The sequence below is a fragment of the Elgaria multicarinata genome, chromosome 2 (assembly GCF_023053635.1).
Source record: "Elgaria multicarinata webbii isolate HBS135686 ecotype San Diego chromosome 2, rElgMul1.1.pri, whole genome shotgun sequence".
NCBI classification, from domain to species: Eukaryota; Metazoa; Chordata; class Lepidosauria; order Squamata; family Anguidae; genus Elgaria; species Elgaria multicarinata.
Window position 1 is genome coordinate 38620657 of NC_086172.1, and position 19711 is coordinate 38640367.

Here is a 19711-nt window from a genome sequence, read left to right on the forward strand (position 1 = left end):
GCTCCTGCAAGCACTGGGTGAGTCAAGTGCCTCCTTCTCACACCACTTATGTCCCAATCAGGGTGCAAGTGGGGTGGGAAGGGACTCGGCTCTTAGGTGCTTGTAGGACCAGGAAAACATGTTCTCTGCAGCTGTTCTTTGTCTGGCCATTGTATAAGGCTAGGTTGGTCTCCCCCTTGCCATAATGTTCTTCCAGGGAGGCAGAGGGGAGCGTGCAGCCTCCCAGTTCTTCATCGTGGTCTCTGTGCATCACACATATGGGCTCTGTGCCTGTGTGGAGACCTGGCTCAGGAAAATTTCTATAGCTAACAACGTTTTTAGGCGGGAACCCCTCCCCCACGTCCAAGCGTGCATGTCCCAACCGTCCCCGCCTTTACCTCAGTCTCTTTTCAACCACCATAGTGGTAACCTCATGAGGGAATCTTCTGGCTATAAGAAAGAGTATTTTTGTATCCTTGGCAATCTGGCCAGTGGATGAGCCCAGAGTCTGCAGTCTCATGGAACTGCCTGTTGGATGAGTGTGTTCCTTCCCCTGCAAACCGGCATCTGGAAGTCCAGGTTCTGCTTGAAAATTGCACTCTTCTCCCACTGCTTTGCAGTGAAGAAGCAGTGGCCAGGATTCCTGGCCTGTCTTTGCTGGTGAGACTGTCTGTTGGTCCTGAGGTATCGTTTTTCACCTCCAATTACACACTGGCCATCGATGCTTCCAGTCAGAGGTGGGCTAGGACTGTCTTCACGGCGCTAAGTTGGTGCCACCTTTCTCTCAAACCCCGCGCTTTCCCTCTCTCAGGGCAGCGGCGGGTAATCCTGACATCAAGGAGGGAGTGCAGGAGTTCTGGGCGGCCATCTGGATACCAGAGCTGTCCCGCTCTCTTCCTGGTGGAAGGTGACCAATTGCTGGGCGCCTTCCACCAGGCGCCACCCCTGGATTGGCCTGGAGCAACGTCAGATGGTAGAAGTGCCATATTGATGTTCCTCTGATCAGGGTAAATCCACAACTTTTTCAAACCACAGCATTGCAAGAATGCTGCACCGTGGATGTGAAGCTGCATCTGTGTCATCCAACCTATGCAGCACAGATCCACAGCCACCGTGGGGCTTTCCCTGCATACTGACAGCCCCCTAGCCAGTATATAAGTAATTTCAAAACAAATTGGGGAGTGGGGGGAAACAACATTCTTCAGAGGATTCTGTTTCTTCTCTAGTCAGGCAAAGGCCTACTGGTAGCAGCACTATCCGAATGTTTAGAGAGAGAAATGAGTTCCCATCCATTCCCTGGTGTAAGTGGGAAATGGTAATGCCTTTTTTGTGAACTGCCCAGAGAGTACAAAAATGTAATAAATACAATAAATAAATAACTAAATATCCCACAGGAGCTCAGGTGATGTTCATGGCACCTGCCACAGCAATTCTGGAGGAGATTGAGGGGAATATCTCTGAGCAGGAGAAAACACACACACACACACACACAAAAGGTCTAGCAGACAGTTCGTTAAACATCGTTGTTGTTTTGCTATCAAGAGTACTGTAAATAGCAGGGGTGGGACCAAGGCCTCATTATGTCTTGAATTATCTGTGCAGGGTACGAATGGGAAATGTCATATTGACTTAAAATGGAAATACTGGAAATTTCTCGCTGAAATGTTTTCCTTTAAATGACAGAATGTGATTATGTGTAATCTTTGTTTTATTATGATGAAGTGCAAGCCTCATCTCAAGGATATTCTTTAATGAAAATCAGAAGTGAAATCCCAAATGTTGAAGGATAATGGATTTGTTTTATATCATAAAGATCAGGAGGAAAAACAGCTTGGAACATGTGAAGAAAAGCAGGCAGAGCAAAAGGCTTATTTTTCATCATATTTCTTAATTTCATCTGAAGTTTCAACATCCTGAACTTCAGAGTTTTTCTTTCTTTCCCTTTCTTTCTTTCTTTCTTTCTTTCTTTCTTTCTCTCTTACTAGCAGCTCTGAAAGAGCAACGCTACTGAATATTTGCTCCACTTAAAATGCAGTGTGTGATTAGGTATGAGCTAAATTGTAATAAAGATAGTGGCCCCGTTCAGACAACATGCTAAACCATGCTGCTTAACCACGAAATGGCTAATGCATTCCATTAACCATTTTGTGGTTAAGCAGCATGGTTTAGCATGTTGTCTGAACGGGGCCAGTATGTTGTTTTAATACTGCTTTACTAACGTTCACAAAGACTCAAAGAACCACTGCCTTCTATCCCAGAATATTTTGAGGTGTGTGTGTTTGTGTAAAAAAGATGGTGGGAGAGAAAGCATACCCTTACAGGCAGCCCCCCAAAACAAAGAGGAAGCTACCCAGGGCTGGGCAATTTGTAAGCAAAGACAGCTGGACAGCTCAACTCCCATGATCATAGAATCATAGAATAATAGAGTTGGAAGGGGCCTATAAGGCCATCGAGTCCAACCCCTTGCTCAATGCAGGAATCCACCCTAAAGAATCCCTGACAGATGGTTGTCCAGCTGCCTCTTGAATACCTCTAGTGTGGGAGAGACCACAACATCTGCCATGCCTGGCTGTTCTAGCTAGGGTTGATGGGAATTGTAGGCCAAAATATTCGGAGAGACACAAGTTGACCACCCCTATAAATAGCATAACAAAACAACCTACTGCAGATGCGGGGTTGTGGGTTTCCCAAAGAAAATCTAGTCAGGTATGTCTAAAATCAGTGACTGCACTTGTCCATGCGTGCCTTTGTAACCTCCAGTTTAGATTACTGTAGTGTACTTTATGCAGGCCTACCTGGAAAAGCACTGAAAAACAACAGTTGGCCCAGATGAATGTGCATCATGGTTATTGACTGGTTCCTACTGTGTGGAACATATAACACTTGGCCTTAGACAATTTCATTGGACTGAAGTTAGCTTTCAGGTGCAATTCAGAGTACTGCTTTTGATCTTTAAAGGTCTAAACCAGGGGTAAGAAACATGTGGCCCTCCAGATGTTTTAGAAGGCCCTGTACATGAAACAGGATGCTGTGTAAGAAAAATCACTCATGCTTAACACCTGGGAGTTGAGGGAGAACCAGGTAAGGGGGTTGTGCCTGTGTGCACTGCCAAACCTGATAAATGCTGTCAGAACTGACAATCACCAGTAACCCTCTTACCCTCCCTTTCACTGGGTGATCAATGCCCACCATTTGCTTTGCAGGAAGATCCTTCTCGATTAGGAACTTTGGACCAGAGGTAGAAGCTAATAATATTTATTCAATATTATTCACCAAAGAATCCAAAGATAAGTCTCTTTCCCCAATATTTCCCCTGCCCCAGCTCAGACTCTGCTGCACATGACAGTGATAACTGTTACATACCTTCCGTTTTAAGACTTGAAAGAACAGAACAAGTCTATTAGCCTCCAGACATTTAAGGAATGAAGATATGCCTGGTTGTCTCTGGAGATGCTTGACATCTGTCTGAGACTTTGCGCTGATGATGAGCTTTTCTCAGTGGTCGTCACAGGCCTTTGAACTGTGTTTTTTTCTTCTTCTTCCCTTTCTCTTCCCCTTCCTTCTGGCTTTTCAACAGTTTGCTGTCAAGATCGACCAAGTCGAAGATTTCCTGCAGAATTCCCAGGAGTTTGAGAACCCTGAATCCCTGAAAGCACTCCTTCATCAGCATGAACATCATACAAAAGGTATGGAGGGGGCTTTCGTCTCTCACAGTGACATACTTAGAACGAGGAGCTCACAAATAAATGCTGCTTACAACTTTTGAAGGAGGAGGAATGAAATATCAAGTCATTTCCAGGGCCATTGTTTTGATCTTAGAAGTACTTGAAGCTAGTTAGTGAGGGTATAATGAGTGCGTTATATAAGATATTGTTGGGAATGGGAAAGCAGCATGAACATTATAAAATGACATGGGATCAAGATATGGAAAGACAGTTGAGTAGTCAAGAGTGGGAAAAGATATGGAACCAACGTTTATTAAAGAATATGTCGGTAAGAATAAAGGAAAACTATTATAAATTGATATGGAGGTGGTATTTAACACCAGTAAGACTACATCAAATGGATAAAAAGTATTCTGCAAAATGTTGGAGAGGATGTCAGGAAAAAGGTACATATTTCCATATATGGTGGACTTGTGAAGTTATTCAGAAGTTTTGGCAAATAGTATTGATATAAATGATATAATGGGCTGGAAGCTAAAGATAGGGCCAAGGACAGCACTGTTATCAATACATGAAGGGGTTGAATGTACGCAAAATAGTAAAGAATTAATAAATAATTTATTAACTGCAGCTAGATTAATAATTGCCAGGAAATGGAAGGAACAAAGGGATTATCAAATAGAAGAATGGTATAAAGAAGTCTGGGATATAGCTATTAATGACAGACTCACGAGTAGTATTAAAGTTAAGGGAGGAGTGCTGAAGCAAAATGACTTTGATGAGATTTGGAGACCATTTGTTAAATTTGTATTAGAAAAGGGAAAGGGAGTAAACCATCGCAGGATACATTACAGTTTTGGAAAGGAGAATAAGGGTCCCAGGGGGTGGGATGCACGCGATATTACTATATGATTTTAATAAGTTTTTTTTAATTTCATTATTGTGGTATATTGAGTTGATGTAGTGTGATTATTGTATATGTTATAAAATTCAAATAAATATTTTTTTAAAATAGAAGTACTTCAAGCTACAAACAAGAACTTCATCTTCCTTTTATTATGAATCCTCTATTTGACCCCCAGATGTTAGACTACAACTCCCATCCTGCCTGACCATTGGCTACTCTGGCTGGGGCTGATGAGAGTAGAAGTCCAAAACATCTGGAAGGTCATAAGTTTGTCAACCCTGCTCTGTTTTCTCCATCCATTTCCTCTGCCCCCACCCCTTTTTTTTAAAAAAGCATTTGTTTAACAAATTCCTCACCTCAGTCTTCCAATCATCAAACCACAGAAACTTCTCTTACCTGGATTAGAGTGTCACACTATTAGATATAATATCAGCCTAGCACCGGAGAGAGGCAGATTCATATTCTGACTCATCCATGAAACTGAGTTACCTTGGGCCAAGTCACTATCTCTCAGCCTAACCTCTCAGGACTGTTGTGAGAATAACATGGGGCAGGGAAACTACATATGCTGCCAAGCATTGCTTGAATAAATGCAGGATATAAGTGCAATTCAATAAAAATAAACAAAACTTGGATACTTGGAGCAGGCCCATTGAAAACAATGGGACTTAGTCATTTCTGAGTAGACTAAGTCTGGATCCAACCCAGTACAAATAAGGCTGACCCCATGGCTATCTTAATTCTGTACAGTAAACTATGTATATCATAAAGCAGAGAAGTACTGGTTGTCATTGGCACCACAGAGGAGTGGATGCGGGATAAGTTTTGCAAATTTGCCAGCAAATGTGAAATTCGGTATATTTCAACGGAAACTGACATTCAAATTTGAATGATGAATTTTATAAAGCAATGATATGGCTTCATGGTACTAAACCAAATATTGATGACATGTTTTTGCATTTGATAGCAAATACGTTCCAAATGGCAACGTATTCCCCATCCAAATGGGAAAGGACATTAAAACCTGCACATTTTTGAAGTCTGCAAATTGGCAAGAGCCCTGGCCAAGCCACCTGGCAGCTGATCTTAGTTCAGTAGACTCGTCTTGGCATACATTTTGCTGGGAGAGGCAATTATCATGGTTTTGGGGACTTGAACTCAAGCTGGTATCTGTGGAAGTCTGAAGCGGAGAAATGCAAATAGAAAGGGAGAATTGGAGCCAAGTGCGCTGGAAGCAGGATCCGTCAGGGATGACTAAGTAGTCTTGACTTGGTAGCAAGAAGTTTCTCATGGGGTATTAGGGACTGTGGCTTACAGAATCCAATAAGTTTATATAGGGCTGCCAGTCGAAACAGGAGGCCTGGGTTCATTCCAGTCAGGATTTGAACGTCTTCCTAGGCATATCTACAATGGCTGAGGCCCCTGTGCATGGAATAGTGGGACTCCACAACCTGAGAGAATTATTTTAACTGCTGCTACCTAAATGTTGTTCTTGATCCAGGTAATGTCATCATGAGACGGGAAAGCATGATCCGTTTCTGGCTCTGTGTAATTGTGTGATGTATCATTTTGCCTGCTGAGTGCTGTTGTCCATCTGTGCTGGGAAGGTGGATTAGCAGCCTAAAAGGAAGCTGCAGGCAATCAATTGGCAACTTGGAGAGAAATATGCAGCCATCACAGACCCATTTATGTTGCATCAAGACATTTAGGATGACTCTGCCCCACACAATAGCTGTTTTATATGCTCTGCACGCTATCTGTTTTGTAAACGCTGCAAAATACTGTTTCTGGGCTCTTGGCTTTTAAAAACTGCACAGAGAAGCCAATGGATATTTAAAGGTTTTTTTAAAAAACAATGGTGGTCAGGTCTGTTTGCTTAGTAAATAAAAGGAAAACTTTACAATTAACAAACCAGGACTAAATAAGGCAAATATAAGGTAAATCAAAGGCTCACTAGAAAGGAAATGTCTTAGGTGGTCATAGTACCATTTGAGACTCAATCAGCAGAAGATAATTGATAAAGTCCACTAGATTGAAGCAAGAGTTGGAGCCATGGAGGTGGGAATGGCCCCAATTGATGGATTGGAGGTGTATAAAGTGCTCCACCCCACATCCTGAATATGCTTACAAACATTTGAGTTCTGAGAAGACATAAAAGGTCCACATGAACAGTGCTGAATATTTATTTATTTATTTATTACATTTTCATACCGCCCAATAGCCGAAGCTCTCTGGGTGGTTCACAAAAATTAAAACCATGAAAAGCATGAAAACAACCAACAATTTAAAAACACGAATACAAAATATAAAATAAAAAGCACAAACAAACCAACTTAAACCAAACTCCTGTGAAATCTATGGCCCTAATCCAGCAACATTTTGTTGGTATTTATCCTGTATTTTAGGGCTCCATCACATGTAATTCCCCCCCTTTGCCTCCACTTTTTTTTTACCTTCAATGCTCTTTCACTTGTTTGCTCTTCCACTCCACCTCACCCCTTCTCTTTCTCCCTCCAGTTCATTTAGGGTGACCACATGAAAAGGAGGACTGGGCTCCTGTATTGAAAGGGGATTTCAGCAGGTGTCATTTGTAGGCATGCAGCACCTGGTGAAATTCCCTCTTCATCACAACAGTTAAAGCTGCAGGAACTATACTAGAGTGACCAGATACAAAAGAGGGCAAGCCTTCTGCAGCTTTAACTGTTGTGATGAAGAGGGAATTTCACCAGGTGCTGCATGCTTACAAATGACACCTGCTGAAATTCCCTTTATTATACAACTGTTAAAGGTACAGGAGCCCTGTCCTCCTTTTCTTGTGGTCACCCTAGTTCATTGGTTTCTCCTCCCCCCCTTTAATAAGAGATATACAAGCAGGTCCTGTCAGATGAGTACTTCAACCAGACGGCCTTTCTGCCTGGCAAAAATGGAATGACCCTTTAGTCTGGCTCTTTGGGGGCATCGAGGGAGTACAATCCTGTCTCGGCAGAGATTTGGGCATTGTACAATTTTTTAAAAATGCTTTCAAGCCTGGGATGCAAGGTTTGGGTTTTATACTGAGACATGGGCCCCATTCAGAAGACACCTTAAACCATGGCTTTAACCACAGTGATTAAGCCAGGAAGCCAGGCCATATTCAGAAGACACTTTAACCCATGGCTTTAACCATGGTGACTAAAGCTTTTTGCCTTATTCACCATGGTTTAAGGTGTCTTCTGAACACAGCCCAGCTTTCTGGCTTAACCACCGTGGTTAAAGCCATAGTGTGAGGTGTCTTCTGAGCAGTGCCATGGAGATGGCTGCTGGGAGGGATCGCTTTTCCCTGCCAGGACCTGATGCAATCCATTCAAGTCAACAGCAAGGCTTTCATCACAGCACACACACCCAAAAAAGGAAAACACACTTAGAGAAAATAATCCAGACTTTAGGCCTTCTAGGAAAAGATGGAAAAGGCTGGGGAAGAGGTCAGGTGTCAGCAGGATAGGCACAACGTCATGCGAGTACTCTGCTGCAAATCTGCACACCAGGCATGGTGAGAGTGCACTAAATCGCTGGTGTGATGGAGCTATGGGATTAATCCTAACATACTTACTTACAAACTTGGGACTGTAGCTCAGTGTGAAAGAGTACCTGCTTTGCATGCGGAAGGTCCCATGTTCGATCCCTGGCTTCTCCATGTAGGACGAGGAAAAGAATCTCATCTGAAACTCTGGAAAGCTGCTGCCAGTCAGTGTTGACAATAGTGGGCTAGATGGACCAAGTATAAGGCAGTATAAGTACATGTTCTTACTAAGGAGTAATCCCATGGAATTTACTTCTGTATAAACACTGGCAGGATTATACCCCGAGTCTTCTATGTGAAAGAAATTATGTCAGGCATTAAGAAATCCATACATTTCATCATTAATCTGTATAAATACAGTATTCTCATATAGCATTCCTTCCACATTAGTATATGATTTCCAAATAGGACACTAGAGCATTGCATTATTTAAAAAATCATTATCTTGTGGAAATAAGCACAATTGAAGTCCATTTTAAAAGCCTTTCTAATCCCTCATGAGTTTGTTGCTCCCTGTTCCTCCTCTGACCTTGAAATTTAGTCATGTAGTTTTAATCAGATGTTACACTTACAGTGAATGAAAACTGCTATTGGCTGGTGCAACAATAATAACTTTCATCTTTTTTATCCTACATTTTTAAAAAAAAAAAAAAACTTTTTTTTTTTTTAGCTACTTGAAAAGCAAGTGGTTTGAATCATATGTAAGAAGACAGAATAGTGAATTGAAGCCTGGTCACTTTAATATGAGTTTGGTAGTCTCAATTCAATCTTCATTGGTGTGAAGCGCTCATCACAGAGCAATTTGGCCTTAGAACACCTGATAGTGATTGATTGCTATTGCAAAAAAGAGGTCCATCACTGAAAACAATCATACGAAATTGTTTGCCACAGGGATAATGGTCTTGAAGAATATGGCTGTTTCCCAAAGGGGCAAGAGTTGATATCTGATATCTTTTATTCTTTGTTTTTACACTTTTCAGAGAGAGAAAGATTCAGAAAGTGGGTAGTCATGTATGTAATTAAAATTGTCTTTTGTATTGTTCACTGTGTGGCAATCAAATAAGATTGTATCAACAGGTAAGCTGGTAAGGAGAAAATATCTTAGTTCTTAATGAAGTATGGGTATTATTACCACAGTCTTGAGGTAACTTGTTTTTTTATTCTTTTAAAATAAATAAAAGCCTGAAATTAGATATGCAAATTAAGCATATCTAGCTTAATTGTTCATTGAGCCAAGCTTCCCAGAAACCTTTGCAAAAGGAAGCAGGAAGAGCGTGGTTAACAATTCCATCTCATAGCAACGTAGTTGTCTCACTTTTGTCTCCCTATACTTTTCCGCTTGCCTCTCCCTATTCTTACTCTATCTATTCTGTGACCCTTTTCCTGAGGATGCGACCTACCTTGAATTCCTATGAAGCCTCTCTCTCTCTCTCTCTCAAACTACACATCTATTAAAAGTAAAATGAAACAGTACCTAAACCTGTCAGCATCACCCATCTAAAACCCCAAAGGAAAAAAAGGGGAGAAAGAAAGTAAAAGGTGTAAAGAGGAGGGAAAGGTTCCAATTTTGTTTATTTTGTTGTCCTCTGTCTGTATAACAGAGTTTCCTGATAGAGTGGTCTTTAAGAAACTCCAAAAAAGAGGGAATGCATTAACCAAAAAGAGGACAAAAAGGGACAAAGACTTGCATGAAATTTGCACATGTTAATTTATATGTATAGATGCAAATGTAGAAATAATTATGATAATTTAAGTAGAAATCCAGTACATCTCACCATAGTGTGAAAGACTGTGACCATAGTGTGTCTGCCTGCTCAGTCTAGTGTCCAGGTGCTAACTGGTGAGGGACAGCTGTTCCTTTTGTGTTTTTTATCTTTAAACTGGACTTGGAAAGGACAGCTCTAGTGAATGCCTTTAAAATAGAGGATAGTCCTCTGGCAGCTCTTCAGATAAAGGGCTGTTCTCTGTAAAAGAGGACACACGGCCACGGTACAATAAGATCTCATTTCATTTGGGTGTTACGGCATGTCTACACCTCCCGGCGTTCCGGGAGGGAGGGGGGAGGATCTTGCATTATTATGCTCACGAGATCCTCCCCTTTGGACAGATGGCACGTGCAACAGAAGGAACAAGGGATGTCGCGGCTGCCATTTTTTAAATTATTTTTTTACTGAAGGTGAGCACACGAGTGCTCCGATGCAAAAGTAAGTTTTTTTTAAAAAAAAATCCGATCACGCTCGTCCCTCCCCGCCGAAGGGCACGGAGCATCTGAAGAGCTCCGTGCCCATTTCCCGGCTCCTCGTGTTTACTCATGAGGAACTGGGATGGCCACCCACACCTCCTGCAGTCTCGGGATGTTCCTTAGACTCTGGGGGAAATCGGGCTAAAATCCATCCCGGTTATCCCAGGGAAATGGAGGGATCATCCCTCCCTGCCCCCGGGATCCCCTGTGCGTCATGCGGATGCACAGGGATGATCCCGGGGCGATCCCTAGGATAAGGCATGGTCTAGACATGCCCTTAGTAGCTCACACGGTGCCCATTGCATGAGGGGAAGAGCAGGCCATGCTCCCTCACCCCATCCCGTCTGTTGTATCCTTGCAGTTGCTTCCTGTCACAGTCCAGGCATTGGTTGGGAAGGTCTGAAGCAGAGAGCCTTCTTTACACACATTCCATGCTTCAGGCCCAGACCATGGACAGTCAGGTGGTAATCGTGTGAGAGAACAACTGAAGGGGGCTCTTGCTTTGGAAATAACCCAACTTTGTTTCCACCTTAGACCAATGGAGGCTGGTGCTTCCAATTTCAGTCAGGCTGTGAATCCATTCTGGGTTTCTGTCAGAACCTGCCAGAACTCTAGAGGAGCTATCCAAGGTGCTGAACCTATTGGGGTGGGTAGGGTTCAGCATCTTGGGCCATAGCTAGACAGAGCAATATCCCAGGGACTGTCCCGGGATCTTCCCTGTGTGTTCACATGATGCACAGGGCATCCCAGGAGCAGGGAGGGATGATCCCTCCATTTCCCCAGGATTTTGCCCTACCCTTCTAGCCTGGTTTTTCTGCGGTCCCAGGCTGATCCCAAGATCGTGGAATGTGTGGCCGGGCGTCGCAGGTTGTCTCAGCTCCTCATGCGTAACCGCGAGGAGCTGAGAACTGGGCACGTGGCACAGTGCTCCTCAGGAGCTCTGTGCCCACCGGGGTGGGGTGGGGAGAAGGCAAGGTTTTTTTTAAAAAAAAATACTCATGATTTTCCCACGTGCGCTCCTTCTCATTTAAAAAATAAATTCTAAATGGCGGCCGCTATGTTGTGCACCGCGTGTAGACCAGGGTGATGATCTCGCAATCATAAAATTGCAAAATTATCGCCCTACTACCCTCTCGTCTAGCTGAGGCCTTGGATAGCTCTTTAGAGTGCTGGCTGGTGACTGAAACCCAGAATGGATTCACAGAACCACCAAAGTTGGAGACACCACCTTCCACTGCCGTAGTCCAGATCCTGCCAGAATTTCTACCCCAGCCTTGACATTACAAGTCTCTCATTACCCCTGATTATGCTGCAAAATGTTGGCTGCTGAGGACCCAGATTTATATGGTGCAAGTGATTCAGTGCTGTTTCTCATGTGACTTTTAAAAAACAACAACACTGGACTTTTTTTAAAAAAAGTCACACTTCTGTCAAACGACTTGTGTGTTCTCATTTTAGCTTGAGCTTGACCCGTATTTCTGCACACAAGGCCCTCCCCTCCCCCCAAGAAGGCACAGATGTCTTTCAGAGATAAAGCAAGAAATGGTCTCATGATAGATAGTTGCATTATGAAATAATTTCATCATTTGGAAATTACATGCTGTCTGCTGTCTGTTAAGAGACAGAGACTTCTCATCGGCTGCAATAATGGTTGCGATAATTTCTCTTTGTCAATACTCTGGAGAATGTCAATTGGTAAGAGTGGCTGTGCAGCAATGAACATGTGAATGACTTGAACACATTGTGCTGCCAAGGTGAGCTAAAATGCTGGCGCTCCGATTTTGACCTCTGCCTTTTTATCTGTTTTTGTAAGAATATAATTTGAACCGTTGTGCTCAGGCGGTGCACTACAAATGGCCATGTAGTGTGTTTGTTTGTTTTCGAAATGAAAGACAGTTTGAGCGAGTAAGATGGTTTGAGCAAGTATCATGCAGATGATGTGCAAATGTATGTAAATACCATTGACATATTATGCAAATTACGTACTCTATATTTTGGACTGGGGGAGCTGTCAATCCTGCCCAAGGCTATGCAGACTAGTGCATTGAAGTCATCCGGTAACAAATGGCTTGTGTTTCCTGAATGTCACCAGTGCCCTCTGCTGGATATAATATTCATGCCTCTGTGAATCCATCTAATATAGTGGGGGTTTCCCTTATAACATGCATCCAGTTGCCAGGGAACTTGGGCAGTAGGGTGCAGTTGCACCGTGTCCTGCTTGTAGGTCCCTGGTCGACAGCTGTTTGGCCACTGTGGAACAGAGTCCTGGACGACATGGACTCTTGGTCTGATCCAACAGGGCTTTTCTTGTATTCTTAAGAACAGTTAGAGAACGGCAATGTATTCAGGCTCTCAGCAATTAGAGCCTGCGGCAGTGATTGGAAACCAGCCCCAGGCCAGAAATAGTGATGATGGCAGACACACAACACTCTCATGATATTTATTTAAGCACGGAGCTGAACTACAGAAACAGTTTCATGATTTCATGAAAGCAAACTTGCGTATTTTTTTTAATGTGCACACATTCAAATAAATATCATTGTGATGCCAATTTTAAAATGTGCCCATTTTTTTCAATTTTGTTTTTACAGAGCTCTTAGAAAAGTCACTTGTCCTCTTGAACAAAAGCCATGACCTTACCGAATTCATAGAGGAATTCAAAGCTGATGGGCCGAATGTCAATCCAGAATTTGTCCAGGGAGCTCATAGCAGCTGCTTGAAAATTGACAGCCTCCTTGAAGTTCTCCAAGACCGGAGGAGGCAGCTGGACAAGTACTTGAAGCTGCAGCGCCGAGGACTGGAGCAGGTTATGCAAATCTGCCAGTGGCACTACCAGGAAAATCAGGTACAATCTGAGGAAGGAACAGAAACATCTCTAAATGTATGCCTGCATTTCTATGCAGGACAGTGTACATACATACGTAACAACCTCATCGGATATGCGAAGTGAGGTTTTATGTGCGGATCAGATACTATATTCAGATGGGATTCAATATTTGTGCTACCATTAGGGTTGAGCCCATTGAGATCTGTGGATTATTAATTTCGAGTAACCGTGTGTTTGGGATTGCACTGGAGTGCTGCAATCTGGTGTACATTCAGGCCACTTAAATCCCATTGAAGTCAATCCTGCAGCCATTTACACAAGTTTCAGAGCAGGGATGGGGAATGTGGAACCCCCAGATGTTCTTGGATTGCAGCTTCACTCTTCCCTCACCATTGACTGTGCTAGCTGGTGCTCGTAGGAGGAGTTGCAACCCAATAACTTCTGTAGACCCACATGTTCCCCACCCCTCTTTTAGGGTTAGGGGCATTGATGTTAGTGGAACAAATATAATAACAATTATTATTATTATTATTATTATTATTATTATTATTATTATTATTATTATTTGTTACTCGCCTCTCCTTCCAGATCGAGGCAGGGTACAACATAAATGCAAATGCCATAAAATACATATAATTAAAACATTTAAAATTAATACATTATTAAAAGCAGCACATTATTAAAAGGCATCTTAAAATTCAACTGGAAAGGCCTGCTGAAAGAGCTCAATCTTTATAGCTTTCTTAAAATTCAGAAGACTGTTAAATTGACGAATCTCTCCCGGCAGGTCATTCCATAATCTGGGAGCGGCAGAGGAAAAGGTCCTCTGGGTAATAGTTGTCAGCCTTTTTTGTTGTTGTTGTTGACTGGAGTAAATTCTTCCCAGAGGACCTGAGTGTGCGGGAGAAAGCGATCCCGCAGGTAGCGTGGACTCAAACCATGTAGGGCCTTAAAGGTGATAACCAACACTTTATACTTCGCCCGGAAACTAAGTGGCAGCCAGTGAAGAGATTTTAAAACTGGTGTAATGTGGTCACCCCTAGGTGTACCGGTGACCAGCCTGGCTGCCATATTTTGAACTAGTTGAAATTTCCGGACTAGGCACAAAGGTAGCCCTATGTAGAGCGCATTGCAGAAGTTGAGCCTCGAAGTTACAAGCATGTACACTACCGTCTTTAGGTCTTCTGATATGCATAACCGAGTATAGGGTTAGCCTACCTACTTAAATAGCAGTGAATCTAGATTAGTGGACTCTGGCTCACAAACGTTTGTTAGAATACTATTTATTTTATTACTTTTAATTTCATTAAAACATTTATATCCCGCCCTATATCACTAGGATCTCAGGGCGGCATACAGATAAAATCATACATATAAAATAGAACACTAAATATACAATTCTAAAACAAATTAAACCATTAAAATATTAAAACCAATATGAAATTTTAAAACAGCAAAATCCAATTAAAACAAGTCAGTGTGCAGGCTGGTGGATTTTACTGTTTTAAAAATTCATATTGGTTTTAATATATTAATGGTTTGATTTGTTTTAGAATTGTATATTTATTGTATATTTATAGCCATCAAAAGCTGTGTTAAAAGGCCATGTCTTAACCTGGCGCCGAAATGAAGCCATTGCCAGAGCCAGATGGGCCTCCACAGGGAGGGCATTCCACATCCGGGGTGCCACAACAGAGAAAGCCTTCTCCCACATCTCACCATGGCATATATCTCATGTTGTTGGGGCATGGAGAAGGGCTCCTTCAATAGATCTCAGGTAGGCAGATATAGGGAGAGGCGCTCCCTCAAGTATCAAGGTCCCAAGTCATTTAGGGCTTTAAACATCATTACCAACACCTTGAATTCAGTTTTAAAATGCAACTGGGTATCTAAGCCACATGGTTGGAAACTAAATGTTTGAAATGATGGCAATTTTTTTAAAAAAATACAATTATTCCCAGTACAGGAAAGGAAGAGGACCAAATACATTGGGTTGGATCCAGACAAAGGGTAGGATTCAGTAAAATGTTTCTGTTGATGGAAACAGTTCTTCCATCAGTGGAACTGGGATGGGTACATTCCCTTTCCCCCTGCACTACCTTATCATGCTGTTCCGGAGGGTCCCTCAGCACTCTGTATTTTCTGGGAGCAGGTGGTGGTGGTGATGGCATGACTGCAGGGGGAAGGCGGAGGATGCCCTATCATGCAAGCAGACTTCATGGCTAACTTAGGGAACAATCCTTTGCATGTTAAAGTTGGGGTGGGGGGAAGGTCCTACAACTCCCATCATTCCCTATCCTGTACGGATTGGCTGAGGAATGCTGGGAGCTATAGACTTCTTTCTGCCTAAACATGCGTAGGATTGCACCCTTAGGCTACAATCCTATATGCACTTACTTGGGAGTAAGTCCCATTGAAATAGGTGTGCTTACTTTTTTAGTAGACTTGTCTAGAATTATACTGGATACAACCCAATCCCCCCTTCTCATTATTTATGTTCAAGATTTTATATCTGGTAACATCTGAGGAAACCAATTTCTGAAGAAAGAAATTATGTATTTCTACCAGGTGCAGTTTGGTGTCTTCTGAGATCATGGAACTGATATGCATATTGTGTTAATTACAAATGGGGATATACCAAATATGAGTAATACATCAAAGGAACTGCTTTTTTAAATGTATGACTGGCAATGTACCAAAAAGGCAGGGACCTCAGATAAAATATTTTAGATTTTTTCCCCATTATCAATAGCAACAAATAGTCCCTGAGGACAGATCATGGATTAGGTCAATTGATATTATCTGAAAGATATCCTTAGGTGCAGCCTTTGCTTACCCTTAGTCTAACTAATACCATTGTAAAACTATGCAATTGTTCTTAACCATTTAATTTTCCCTGCCCAGGAACCCTAGAACATGGTGGTTGAACCTCTTTAAGCCCAAGTACCAAAAGTGCTTGGGGACGACATTCCAGTAGTGGACTGAGCCAAAGGGCGGTGTCCAAAATACCAGCATGTTGTATCTTACAGCTCTTAGGGCCACGAACTAAGCCTTAGGAGACATGTCAACCTTTTAGAATGGAGAAAAACTGCATCAATTGATAGGTGGCTGAGGGATAAGGGGTTAGTCAGAGTCAGGGTAAGTGGGTGTAGCTCTCGGGAAACCCAGAGGCCCAGATTTAGCTCACAGGACTGAGGTTCTTTACCTCGCCCTAAAGGAACAAAAAGTAAAATCTGCAAATTTTGGGAACTGCATTTTCAAATGTTTAAACATATCTATGGATGCTCCAAACAAGTTTCTCCAATATTTATATGCCACCAGCCTGATCCTAAATCTTCTGTGCACAAGGGGGCCTCAAATTAATTTCAGTGAAGGGAACATAAACGAACACACACACAACTCCATAGGCTCTATTCCTGACACTGAAAGGAATGTTGAATCCATTCTGGGCGGATGAGATCTGGAGGTGCATTGATATTCCACATACAGCTTATAGCATTAAATTGGGCTGTGCTTTATGCAGCCTTTATAGTGCTGAATGGGTTGACTGTGTTAAAGCTGTGGAGTTTTATGTTTTCTATGGCATAGAAAATCCTATGCTTTCTATAACCCCTCCTCTTACTCGCTGAAAATCATGATCAACTTCTCAAGAGGCTGTAATTCATGCAGTAGCAAGACGGTTTAGTTTACACTGAAAAGTCATACAGCATTTTATAGAAATCATCTGAACAAATATATAAAGGATGTAGTGTTTTACATTCTCTGAAATAGTTGGCAGCCTGAGCATATAAATTAAATATGCAAATAGCAGCAGCACTTTATTGCAAATTCCTCTCAAAGCTCTTCAGATAGCCCCCTGGAGAGTGCCACATTACCTGTTTTGTAATGCGCTACGGGTACATTATAAATCACAAATTGTTCTTTGCATTTTTATATAAAATCCCCCAAGTAAAGTCTTATGCGTTTTCCTGGGCTTGCTATGAGACTCTGAAGCATCCATCAGATGTTAGTAATTGCCCACGGGAGGGCTAGATTTACCAGTTTCTTGACTAGATTGATCTGTATCCAGAATGACAAATCCTGTGTTCCTTCAAAAGTGTCGTCTCCACAGCCGTTGGCTATATACCAGTAGCTGAGAACAAATCCCCATTTTAAGATAATATAAAAGGAGGAATTACAAAACATGAGGCTTTAGCCATTGCTATGCAAGTCATGAGGACGTCACAAATTACAGTTCATGAGACTCGACGTGACACTATCTTGGTGGTTATTTCACTTCATCTCCTGAGGCCAAGGATCTACCTTGGAATCTAACATTTCTTTTCCTGGCGATAGTTCCTGAATGGTTAAAAGCAGGCCAATGTTGCAAATCCCATCTGGCAAATAATTTAACAAAATAAGTTGGAACAATATGTTGTTGAAAAGAATTATTTCTTAATACATGTTCTTTGGTAATATCTAGTACAAGGTTGCCACAAGGAGAATTTCAACTCCTTTCCAATAATTTTATTTGGTGTGTCATTTTTTTTTGAAGGACTGTAAATAAGGTAGTATCTTTTACTGGACAAATCTCTGTTGATCATATGAGTACGTACACACACACACACACACACACACACAAAACTTTGTTCTTTGTGACAGACTTTCATACAGGTTCCTCTTTTTCAAAGCTCTGTTGCTTGAACTCAATGCCTCACCAAATCATTTTTGTTAATGAAGCTCTTGACAGGACCTTCCACCCATCCAGGGCTGGGCAGAGGGGGGGCAGTGGGGCAGTTGACATGGGCCTACGATTTTTAGGGGGCCTATACTCCAAGTCCCCCTGGTAGAGTAGAGTCAAAGGGGAACCCTTTGGTAAAGATTTGTTACAAAGTAGCTCTCCTGTGAGCAGTACTGACTCCATTTTGAGACAGCCAAAAAGCCAAGGTGTCTTCACCCCCCATCTCCAGCAGAGATGAGACAAAAGCACATGAATGGGGCTGAGAGCAATCACAAAAGGTTAGGTTGGATTCCTTCACTGAGCAGGGGGTTGGACTCGATGGCCTTTTAGGCCCCTTCCAACTCTACTATTCTATGATTGTATTATATGATTAAGTGATTCAATTTAACAGACTTAATAAAATGCATTCCCCAGAGGCAAAGGTGGGAGTTCAAATTAAGCAGAATATGAATGCTTGATAGCAAGAGTGATAGCTAGTAATACTTAATGAGTAGTTTGAAATGGGGCCTACATTTCCCATCTGGCCCGTGCCTACTACCAGCTTTGCTAGGACCTTCCACCCATCCATACACCCTCATACAGAGCTGTGATACTAGGCCTTCACAGGCGTTCAGCCTGCTCATGCCAGGGCTACGTCTATGTTGGATAGAGCAGTGGAAGCTGGGGGCTCCCATTTCGGTGGGGCTGCGGATCCATTCTGGGTTTCAATCATAACCAGCCAGAACTCTAAAGGAGCTAGCCAAGGTGCTGACCCTGAGCCCCCAAATGGTATCAGCATCTTCTTTTAGAGATTTTGCTGAAACACAGAATGGATTCACATCCCCACTGAAATCAGAGCCGCCAGACTCCACTGGGGTAGTGGTGTCCACGCAAGCTGCAGCCCAGTGTTCCCATGCGCCTGGCTCCGCTGAAGACCTTCAGGCATATAGCCCTAAGATCTGAAAGGGTTTCATAAGAGCATTTCGAAACACACTTATAAAAGTCCTTCAAACCGTATCACTAAATGCATGAAGAGGAGTCCACATGCCCAGGAAGGTTGGGGGTAGGATTTGCCTTCAGACCCGTATGCAGTTTTAATGTCTCATATGGCTACTATGTCTAGAATTTTGTGGGGGGAGCCTTTGGTATTGTGAGTGGTAAGTTGAATAGAGCCGGATATCTGCTGAATTTCCATGATCCCACTTTAGGCAAAGGAGCAGCAACTTCATTTTTCTCTGATACAGCTAGAAGCAGCTCACTGGGAATAGGTACTAGTGTCCTAACACAGCATCTCTTCCCTAACTTATAATTGCAATGCAATGATCTGAGCAGCTTCATAATTTCTGCATACCATTCTCTGTTGAATATTTCCAGTAAATCCTTTTCATTAATTAAAACCAAGAGGCAGACAGGGCTACTTTGCACATAATTATCTTGGCAAGCGTGCCCATTATTAATGCATTTTTTTCCTTATTGGCTCCCAATCATGTCTTTGTGAGGAGAACAAATAAATTATAGATACTCTAGGCACTTGTGCTCATTTATTCATAGCTTGTTGCTCCAAAGTGGAGACCAAGGTCAGAGATGATCATTTGTTAAATAATTCTCCAGGAATTTTTTTTAAAAAAATGTCCTGAGGTACCTTAAAGATGAGCACATCTATATTGGTGTAAGCTTTTGTAGGCAGTAGTCTATTGTGATGGTTTTATTATTTTCTTCCCGTAGCTGTACTAAGTACTCAACCACTTTTGCTTCACATTAACTACATGAGTGTGGGGATGTCTCACTCATAGATGTCCACAGTGCTGTTGCTCCTCCTTGGATGAAGCCTAA

At 42.3% G+C, this 19711-nt stretch overlaps 1 protein-coding gene across 1 annotated transcript in view; it reads left to right on the plus strand.

The window, feature by feature from the left end:
- Positions 1 to 19711, plus strand: part of CCDC141 (coiled-coil domain containing 141) — a 115153-nt gene that overhangs the window by 31923 nt on the left and 63519 nt on the right. The window contains exons 4-5 of the mRNA XM_063116311.1: positions 3557 to 3665; positions 12944 to 13197. Coding sequence (XP_062972381.1) covers positions 3557 to 3665; positions 12944 to 13197 — 363 coding nt within the window. The remainder of the gene's footprint in view (positions 1 to 3556; positions 3666 to 12943; positions 13198 to 19711) is intronic.